General features: G+C 33.5%; 1 protein-coding gene across 1 annotated transcript in view; it reads left to right on the forward strand.

Moving 5' to 3' along the window:
* The window catches only part of LOC102597185 (protochlorophyllide-dependent translocon component 52, chloroplastic), a 7,789-nt gene extending 733 nt beyond the window's left edge, over window positions 1-7,056 (forward strand). Inside the window, exons 2-9 of the mRNA XM_006364374.2 lie at window positions 1,742-1,747; window positions 2,275-2,840; window positions 4,122-4,309; window positions 4,650-4,739; window positions 4,833-5,019; window positions 5,106-5,303; window positions 6,298-6,485; window positions 6,639-7,056. Of these exons, the coding sequence (XP_006364436.1) occupies window positions 2,316-2,840; window positions 4,122-4,309; window positions 4,650-4,739; window positions 4,833-5,019; window positions 5,106-5,303; window positions 6,298-6,485; window positions 6,639-6,894 (1,632 nt within the window). The 5' untranslated portion in view covers window positions 1,742-1,747; window positions 2,275-2,315 and the 3' untranslated portion in view covers window positions 6,895-7,056. The remainder of the gene's footprint in view (window positions 1-1,741; window positions 1,748-2,274; window positions 2,841-4,121; window positions 4,310-4,649; window positions 4,740-4,832; window positions 5,020-5,105; window positions 5,304-6,297; window positions 6,486-6,638) is intronic.
* Window positions 7,057-11,354: the final 4,298 nt, after the last annotated feature.

Raw genomic sequence — 11,354 nt, forward strand, 5'->3', positions numbered from 1 at the left:
AGGGTGGGTGGGTGCGGGGGGCTGGGTAGGAGGGGGGTTGGGGGGTCAAGGGTAAGGGTGAAAAAAATGAAATTTTGAAATTGAAAATATTTTTTGAAAACAAACTTAAAATTATTTTTTTTTTGGGGGGGTGGGGGGTGGGGGTGGGGTGGTTTGAGGGTAGGGACAAAATAAATTGATTTTTTTAACAAAAAAGTAATTGTAATTTGAAGTTGGAAGAGAGTTTTGGAAAATGTTTTCCTTAAGTTTTGAATGGAAGTCATTTTCCTTAAATTTGAGGAAAATGAGTTGATTTGGAAAACATTTTTCAAAACATTTAACCCAACCAAATATGAGAAAATTGGAAAAATGTTTTCCTTCATACCAAACACACCCTAAGTTTAAAATAAGTTAAAAATCAAAAGTAGGTCTCTCCCTACTTTTTATTTATTTTTACTTAGAAGTCATTTAAATTTGACTTTTTATTTTTAAAAACTACTTTTTTTAAATCAATCCAAACGGGCTCTAAGTATAATGTCAATGAATCAGTAGAAATCTATGTGTCTCGCACTTTCCTAATGCCTGCTTTTGTTATGTATCTTTATTTGGTAAGATATCGACCTCAAACGTCTCGAATTTGGGACCTCCAATGAATATGATGACTTCTTTCGATGGTGGATAAGAAAAATACCTTATGTTTATTAATATCAAGTCGTATTTGATTCATCCTATTTTATACATTTAATATCTTTATTCGTCTACATATCTACTCTGATTTTTATCTCATACAAGTTCAAAAGTTATTATATCAACAAGATATATTGATTCATTATTTGGATAACTAATAAAGATTATTTTATCAATGAAGGAAAGAATTATAAATCAATCAAAGAAGTAATGATAATATTAAAAATAAAAACTATATTCATGTACAGAAAACAGATTTTTTTTTTCCAGAGAATAATTTACCAAAATTTGGTGCAATATTTTTTTCCTTTGATGAATCTCATTGTAAGGATAGGCATGATATGGTATATATCGAATTCTTATATTATATTAAAAATTTTAATATCGTGATTTTGATATTATTGTATTTGATGTGGTATATGGTATACATTTTAATTTTTTTGGTATTCAGTGCAATATTTGATATTTAGAAATAATATACCGAAATATCGAATACCATTTAGTAACGTAAATAACATATATCGATATATATTATTATTATTATTATATTATTATTATCAAAATACTAATAAATATGCAAACCTAGTATTAGTATTAGTATAAACTAAATGTTTAGAAGTTAAAACTTTAACTACTCTATTTTGATTGAAATGTATTTGATTTATAATTGATTAACAAAAGGAGTTGTTTGTACTTTATTTTGTATATATATTTCTACATGTGTAATGTGTTAGTATGATACAATTGAGACATTTTTTTAATTGTCGAAGTCATAATACTCTATTATACAAGTATATATTAGTCGAAGTTGAACATATTATGATTACCGATTTACCATACCGTAGAATACTGAAACCGAACTTCAATATACCGAACCATACCGAATTAAATTGGTATGATAATGATATAATGTTTAAAAACCAAATACCGAAATTATGGTATTGAAATTTTCAAATATCATAGCGTACCATACCATGCCCATCCCTACCTCATTGGCATTCAGAATAAGTCAAATATTAAATACTCTCTCTGTTTAAAAAAGAATACTATAATTTGACTTAACATAAAATTTAAGAAAAAAAAAGAAGAGTCTTGTGATTCTAAATTAAAATTATGTAAAATATATCAAAACGTCCTTTAGTTTTGTGAGCTTGAACATGCCATACAAAAGATTGAAATTAAAGTATTATCTAAGAAGGAAGGAAGTTATTCTTTTTAAAACAGATTAGAAAGGAAAATAAATAATTCATTTTGATAAGGGAGGAAATAGATAAAAGAGATGATTTCATTAGGATTTATTCTAAATAGTATATATTTTCCACTTATTCTTATCTGAAATTCTTGGCTCTCCTCTTTGTTTCTTCCTCATGGCCTGTGGCCTAGCAAGTACATACACAAATGTGTGGTCTATCAATCTTCATATTTTGCCTATTTCTTTTTACTGTTTTTTTAAAAATAAAAATAAATTCTGTCCATAAACTAATTGCAGAAGATGACACAACCATGGCGTTGTATAGCTGAAAGCCACAAAATACTTTTCTAGTTTTATCAGTCACCACTTTGTTCTGCATTTGCATTTTAATGGGGTTTTGAAGATTTTTTTTTTTTAAAAGATTTGAACTTTAATTAACAAATTTCAAGATTCAGCCATGCAAACTATCAAAGCTTCTTCCTTTTCACCATTTCACCTCAACTTGAACTCAACTAGTTCATTTCCCAAAATTACCAACTTGTACATTCAACAAAATTATGAAAACCCCATTTCTTGTTTTCCCTCAATTCAGAGCCAAAATGCAAAATTCAAGGTTTTTACTGCTATTTCCCCAAGTGTTTCAACTGAATCAGAAACCCCATTTGATGAAAGGACTGAAAATGAAAATCAAGAAGAGAAATTTGAGTGGTATGCTGAGTGGTACCCAATAATGCCAATTTGTGATCTTGATAAGAGGAGGCCACATGGGAAGAAAGTGATGGGTATTGATGTGGTTGTGTGGTGGGATAAGAATGAGAAAGAATGGAAAGTAATGGATGATTCTTGTCCTCATAGATATGCTCCACTTTCTGAAGGAAGAATTGATCAATGGGGAAGATTGCAGTGTGTGTATCATGGTTGGTGCTTTAATGGAGCTGGTGATTGTAAGTTTATCCCTCAAGCTCCTAGGGATGGGCCTCCGGTAATATACTTATCCTTTTATATGTTGGTTTTGTACTTTTGATTATAGACTGTCTTTTTGTGGTAATGATCATATCATTGGTGTTGATTAACTTGGCTAAAAGTGAGGAGGATAATAGAAACCCTTTTGGTACTTGTAGACCCAACTTTTGCATTGTTAACTAGGTATCAACATTTTTAATTCTATAAATGTCAATTCCGTTAAATAAATGGAGTTTTCGCGTGAAAACATGAAAACATAGCTTCACACTGTAGGATGAGCCGTGTGATCTTGAATACTCGTGTTTGATTTCACTGAAGAAGTTGATGATCTTGATTTGCTCAGGAAAAGTCTGAAGGCTACATAGGGGGTGTTAAACGTTGCGAAAATGCTTGTTCATTTGGAGATGCCTTGAAAGACAACACTCTACCCCTGCTAACCTTCTACCCTTATATGCGATCTCCACTCTTTCCTATCTAGAGTCATGTCCTCGGTAATATGAAGTTGCGTCATGTTTTGTATAATCACCTCTCCCCAATACTTTTTTGGCCTACCTCTACCTCTCCGTGTACTCCCTACAACCAACCTCTATCACACCTCCTCATTGGGCCGTCAGCGCACCTTCTCTTCACATGTCCAAACCATTTGCTTGAGACTCCATTAAATGAAACAAAATAACTAGACAAAATTATCAATGAAATAGTTATATCAGTATGGTCATATCAATTCCAATTCCAATTCCAATGGTAGAGCACATAATTTACTATTGTCATCATTGGTCAAGGTATATATCAACCATTTGTTTTTTTCTTTCTGTTATTCAGAAGGTTTTCCTAGGAAACTTATTGGTAAAAAACTCGAGTATTTTGCATTTTGACATCGTACGTTTCATGCACAGTTCACCATGACATGTATTTGAAGACTTAGTCTACTGGGTTCACAATTAAAAGGATAATAACCTTGTGATCTTGGATTACCACCTTTACCTGTGTGACCTTAGTCCTTTATAATGGTGATTGGGAGTTCATAAGAACTGGTGAAGGCTTTCTATCTTTATTGTCTGATGAAAGATGATGACAACTCTCATAATTGATCGTCTTTGATATTCTTTTATACTGGTTTTTTCACCCCTTTCCTTGTGAATGTGTATCTTCATTTTCCAAACATGTGAAGTTTGTGTATTGTGTACTTCTGGGAAATGCTTACAGATAAGCACTAGTATTTGACAACAATTTTACAGCAGTATTTGCATTAGCGTTACACAAGTTAACTGGGAATGACATTTTTGTATTAGCCGTGCAGGTTCATACGTCCAAAAGAGCTTGTGCAACTGTTTATCCAAGTTGTGTGCAAAATGACATTCTTTGGTTTTGGCCAAACTCTGATCCTCTATACAAGGACATATATTTGACGAAAAGGCCTCCTTATATACCTGAACTTGATGACAGTTCGTTTTCGAAAACCTTCATAGTCAGAGATATATCATATGGGTAAGCAGACACAGATATATCCAACTATCTTTTGTGGAGAAAGTCTTCAGAAACTGTTTCACTTTTACTGAACAGAAAAAACATTATTTTGCAGAGGGGAAGAGGGGGTTGGGGAATAAAGCCTATAGAATCTAAAAGGCGAGCAATAGAGGAAAGAAGAAGAAATTCAAACTTTATGATGTGAACAAGCAACTATGTAAAAATGTAGTTTCAATGTTGACAGTATACAAGGATAAATCATTGTGGAATAAATTATGAGACCAAAACTTGTATGACCAAAACTACCTACTTTTTTATTTAATTTTAGTTATAATCTGTAACAAAATCTGGTAATTTTCAGGTATGAGCTTCTGATTGAAAACCTTATGGACCCAGCTCATGTCCAATATTCACACTATGGCATTATGAATGTTCCAGTAGCCCCCAAAAGATAAGAAACTTATACTATTCCATACACATTTTATTCTATATTCTTTTTGCATGTGTAAATAACTTCACCAGACTAACAGAATTGTTTATGCACTGTGAAAGCTGATAGAGAAGGGGGAAGACCACTTGACATAACTGTCACGAAGTTGGATGTAAATGTCATTACTGCAAACCAGGGACCTGGACGGAACACATTTGTTCCGCCTTGTGTGTATTATAGTTATTTTGCTTTCGGAGGACCTCAGGGAAAAACATCTGCTGTATCATCTGGAACTGTACAGGTAATTCTTGTGCTTCCATATTATTAGTCTTTTTTCAACATTTATTTGGTACTCTTTGCAGCAGTTTAAATATATATGTCATGCAGGAAAAACCTTCAGCTGAGAAGCAGAAAAAAGCACTTCTAGTTTTCATCTGTATTCCGGTTAGTCCAGGTCATAGCAGAATTATATTTGCATCTCCAAGAAACTTTGCCACTTGGGCAGATCGAATAATTCCACGTTGGATATTTCACCTGGGACAAAATCTAATTCTGGATTCTGATTTGTATCTTCTTCATGTGGAGGTAAATCCATTTCTTTATTGCATCTTTTCCATTTCTATTGTGTACTTGTTAAATTTAGTTGTCCCTCAGAAGGTTGTTAGCTTAAAAAAATAGAGAAGACTTGTGATTTACATATGCCTGAAGCTTTGAGATGTTTACTATGTACAAGGATCCTTCGCGTCCCACGAAAAGGGAACAAGCATATCTGTTGAGCTACATTTGTTGAAACCCCTTCAAGTTACCAGACGCAAAGTTTTAGATTTATGGTCAAACTCAAGAGTGGAGATCCCATTTTGCCATCTAAACTGGCATAGCTTCTGGAGTTGGAGCTATCAATAGGAACTTCTATATACAAACTGTTACTTTTAGGCAATATCATGATTTGATGCTATTTTCACTACTCTTGTATACTACTCAACAAAGTAACTCTAGACATGTGAACCGCTTTGTGCCGACTCTAATCTTCTAACTTGTCACAAGTTGTGCTAAAAGCTACTGAAATACTTTTCGATGGAAAGCTGAGGATGTGTGGGATTTATTTCATCAAAAACTTTTAGTTTCTACCACTCCATGCCCCTTTCTTCACTTTCTCCATTTCTTCTTGTCTGCGGCTTTACTCCCCATCTGTTAATATTTATGTTGTGGTTGTCTTTTTACTTTGAGCTTTGCTATTAACAATCAAATGAAATGAACAACAAAAATCATACATATAGCCAAAAAGACACCTATAGTTGCACGGGATTGTGTTCCAGCTCTCCAACTTCACTAGGCTTCATCCAGACGTGAACCTGTTCAAAATTAGTGTTTTTCAAAAAATTAGCCTAGGAGTTCAATGCTCATTTTACCACCTTTTACTTCAAACAATAAATCTTGAGCATAGTCTCGCTATTGGAACATATTGCATGACTGTTTGTAAGTTAGATTCCGGTGAAGCCTTTGTGCTTTTAGGTGAAACATTGCATTTTACAATATGACGAGTCTTCCTTTCTCATTCAATTTGTTTTCCGTTATGAAGGAGCGCAAGCTAAAGGAAATTGGCTCTTACAATTGGCATAAAGCTTGCTATGTGCCAACAAAGGCAGATGCCATTGTTGTTGCTTTTAGAAGGTGGCTAAACAAATATGCAGGTGGTCAAGTTGATTGGCGTGGAAAGTACAATGGGGACCTCCCGCCAACTCCTCCAAGGGAGCAGCTGCTGGACAGGTTTGTTCATTCATTCCCACACTTCTAATATAGATTCTTCATTAATTCTAGTTTAAACAAGTTTTGGACCTGTAAGGATAGACTTTCGAGAACCTTTTAGAGACGAAGAGGTTGAGTAAACAGTAAAAATGATATGTTTATACTTCCTTTCAGGTATTGGACTCATACAGTGAATTGCACAAGTTGCAATCTTGCATATAAAGGTCTCAATGCTCTTGAAGTTGTACTGCAGATCGCCTCCATTGGTGTGCTCGGAATTGTTGCTGCTGCAAAGCAGGGCACATTGTCAGTGGTGGCTAGGTATTCTTTGGTCACCATTGCATTACTATGCTTCGTGGCCTCGAGATGGTTATCTCATTTTATATACAAAAATTTCCATTTCCACGATTATGATCACGCCTTTCGTTGACACTTGAGTACTATCATATGACTTGGAGCTAAATATTCACTGTATAAACAAATTACTTATAGTTGAAATTTGCAGAGAAGTTTTCTACATGATCTGTATCTGCTAAACATGTACAAGTCATAGTGTTACTTTTGATACTTTGAAGTCTGCTCCTTTTTATCACTATAGACACTTACATTTTGGGGTGTGTTTGGTATAAAGAAAAATGTTTTCTTGGAAAACGAGTGAATTTCCAACTTATTTTTCTATGTTTGGTTGGTGAGTAGAAAATATATCTGATTTGGGGGTAGGGATAAAAATATATCTGAAATTTAAAAAATAAAAAAAATTAAATGGGGTGGGTCGGCTATAGGATATGGGTAGGGTAAGAAAAAAAATTAAAGGATGAAGTAGAGTTTTGGAAAATGTTTTCCTTAATTTTGGAAGGGAATTCATTTTCCTTAAATTTGAGGAAAATGAGTTGATTTGGAAAACATTTTCCAAACATGGAAAAATTGAAAAACATTTTTCAGAAAATGTTTTCCACCATACCAAACACACCCTTAATACAAGCGTGTCTCGTTGTAAAGAGCGTGATATTAATTTTATCCTTTATTACTTAAGAGTAATGCAAAGGATACAAATTAAAATGTTGCAAAAGAGATGAATTACATGTAAGATTAAATACTTTAATACACATCAAGATCTTGGACACGATAATCTTACATAGAGAACGTTAGGGGCACATGCCTGATGCGGAAGACATCATTATAGAGAAAAGCTTTAGCGTTAGTTGTAAATTGGTTTCTACCTCTTTGCCCTAGCCTTACGTTATCACAATCGTCAATGATGAAATTATTGTAGAGAATATGTGGTAACCCTAATGGGTGGAGGGAGGACCAATTTATAGAGGTTATGACTTAATTTGGTACGTCCATCAAGTAATCAATGTATAGACGAGATCTATTCTTTATTAAATATTATTTATAGTATTACTTGGGTCACAAGTAAACTTGGGCCATTAGTAAGAAATTATTTTTACATTCTCCCACTTGGCCCAATGACCACATAACATTAATATTTCATAAACATTAGTTGCGCATACAATAAATCTCTTCTATAATGTTCATCATACATACCACAATATAACAAACTACTAATGCGAGTTATGGAGGTTGTACATAAATTTTAACCTACATACTTCATTCCATATATTACTTCATTAGCAACTTATCATACTAGGTTCATAAGCTATAGAACATATAACATTACGGTCCACAATAATGTCTCATAGAGACTTATCTTGTAATATCTCAAAACAATAATGTATACACCATTATGAGAAACAAGAAATTCATTAATGTATATCAGAAACACATAATTGAGCTCAGAGTGTAAAAACATCATAAATGTATCAATCATAAGTACAACCAAGACCCATTCTTTGAACATGTTCTTTAAATGTCTTTGGTTGTAAGCCCTTTGTTAATGGATGTGCAATCATAAGATCAGTTCTAATATTTTCAAGTAACACTCTTTGTTTTTGAACTTCTTCCTTGATAGTAAAGTACTTTAATTCCATATGTTTGACACGTTTGCAGTACTTATCGTTCTTGGAGAAGAATACTGGTGCAGCATTATCACAATAAATTTTCAGCGGCTTGATAATGGCGTCAACAACCTCCAGTCCTGAAATAAAATTCTGCAGCCATAATGCATGAATTGTGGCTTCATAACATGCCACAAACTTTCTTTGCAGCTTTCCAGTGATCAATTCCAAGGTTACTTTGATATCTTTCTTGCATTCCGACCACAAAACTAATATCTGGTCTTGTGCAAGTTTGAACATACATCAAACTTCCAACAATAGAAGAGTAAGGAATTGTTTTCATTTCTTTTCGTTCTACATCATTCTTTGGACATTGCATGAGATTAAATTTGTCCCCTTTTTGAATAGGAACTTTTCCCGCTGAACAATTGTTCATGTTAAATCTCTCTAGAACTCCTTCGATATAGCCTTTTTGAGACAGTCCCAATAATCCTTATGATCTATTACAGAATATTTCTATCCCTTTCACATAGGATGCCTCACCCATATCTTTCATTTCAAAGTTCATAGAGAAAAAGTCTTTCAACTTACGCAATATGCCTAAATCATTAGCAACAAGTAAAATGTCATCAACATACATGACTAAAAATATAAACTTACTCCCACTAATCTTTTGGTATATACACCGATCAATGGTAATCTCCTTAAATCCAAAAGATGTTATGGTATCATTAAACTTTATATACCATTGTCGTGAGACTTGTTTGAGTCCAACTATTGACTTCTTTAGCTTACACACCATTTGATCTTTTTCTTTAATTTCAAAATCCTCTAGTTGGTCCATATAAAACATCCTCCTCGAGGTCTCCATTAAGAAAGACAGTTTTCACATCCATTTGATGTAATTCTAAATCATAAGGAGCTACCAAAATCAAAACAATTCTTAATGAGTCTTTCTTTGAAACCGGTGAAAAAGTCTCTTCATAATCAATGCCTCATTTTTGAGTGTATCCCTTGGCAACAAGTCTGGCTTTATATCGTTCAATATTACCATTTGAATCGCATTTGGTCTTGAAGCCCATCTACACTCTATTCTTTTAGAACTTTCTGGTAATTGAACGAGATCCCAGACTTTGCTGTACTCCATGGATTTCAACTCTTCATTCAAGGCATCAATCCATTTATCAGACTCAGTGCTTTTTATGTCCCATGAAAATAAAATCGGATCTTTATTAATTCCAATGTCAAAATCTGACTTTTGCAAATAAATCACATAATTATCTGAAATAGCCGATTTTCTTTCTCTTTGAGATTTTTAATGGCACTGTTTGTGGTTCATTTGCGTAATACTTGTGAGTTAGTTTCATCTTGAAGTGTTTCACCCAAATGTTGTTCAACATTGTTAAAGTGTTCTTCAACAAGAGGAACAACATTTGTTATTGGTGCGGAAGTTGGTACATTCATGGGCAATGAAATATTTACCCTTACCTCATTAATGTTCACACTTTGTCGTTCAACACTCCCACTAACTTCATCATTCTCAATGAATTTTTCATTATCGGTTTCAACAATTCTCGAACTATGATTTGGACAGTAAAACTTATACCTTTTAGATATCTCTGGATAACCAATAAAGTAATCACTTACAATTCGAGAATCTAATTTCTTTTTATGTGGATTATAAACTCTAGCTTGCGCTTGACAACCTCAAACATGCATGTGTCTTAAACTAGGCTTCCTTCCAGTCCACAGTTCAAAAGGGGTTTTTGGAACTGCCTTACTAGGAATATTGTTCAATAAATATACAACGATTTTAAGAGCATACGTCCACAATGATTTGGATAATGAGAAATTACTCATCATACTCCTAATCATATCCATAAGTGTTCGATTATGCCTTTCTGCAACACCATTTTGTTGAGGTGTTCCTGGCATAGTATATTGTGCACATATGCCATGTTCTTTAAAGAATTTGCAAATGGACCTGGACATTGTCCTGGTTTGTTATACTTTCCATAATATTCACCAGCTCAATCTGACCTAATGATTTTCACTTTCCTATCTAATTGTCTTTCAACCTCATTAACGTACACTTTGAGAGCGTCCGTTGCTTGAGGTTTTTCTTTCAACAAATAGATAAATCCACAAATATCAGTGTGTATAATTTTAAGAAGTTGAATGCTCCTTGTGGCACCTTTCTTGGTATGCTTGGTTTGCTTTCCTTTAATGTAATCCAAACATATATCAAGCTCAATAAAATTCAGATTCGGAAGAATCTTATTCTTTACTAATATTTTTAATCTTTCTTTGGATACATGACCCAAACGTTTGTCACAAATAAGTAGAATTTTCATCTAGTGAACTACGTTTAATTCCAACATTTTGATGAATAGTAAGAAGAGATTTAGAAAAATCATTATCGAGTTTCAATCCATATAAACCATCAATAAGAACACCAGAACCATAAAAACAGTATTCTTATATAAATTGAAACATCCATGTCCAAACTTAAAATCAAATCCAGAAATATCAAGTCTTGGAAGAGAAATCAAATTCCTAGAAACTAAAGGAACATAAAGAGTATGTAATAGATCGAGGTGATGTCCAGTCTCCAAGATCAACCGATAAGTTCCTATGCCTTCAATTTGGGCCTTCATGCGATTTCCCACGAACAAGAAATCCTAATTTGGATTCGTAGTTTGGATCGTAGTGAATCCCTGCAACATAGTGGATACATGAGTAGTTGCACCATAATCAAGCCACCAAGTATTATTAGGAACTTCTACTAAATTTGATTCGAAACATACAAAAACACTAAATATACCTTTCTTTTCAAACCAAGCTTTACGTTAATGACAATCTTTCTGATAGTGTCCTTCCTTTTTACAGAAACGACATACATCAACCTTGAGTTCCTTATGAGCATCCTGTG

This window comes from Solanum tuberosum, unplaced genomic scaffold (genome assembly GCF_000226075.1).
Source record: "Solanum tuberosum cultivar DM 1-3 516 R44 unplaced genomic scaffold, SolTub_3.0 scf00480, whole genome shotgun sequence".
Lineage (NCBI taxonomy): Eukaryota > Viridiplantae > Streptophyta > Magnoliopsida > Solanales > Solanaceae > Solanum > Solanum tuberosum.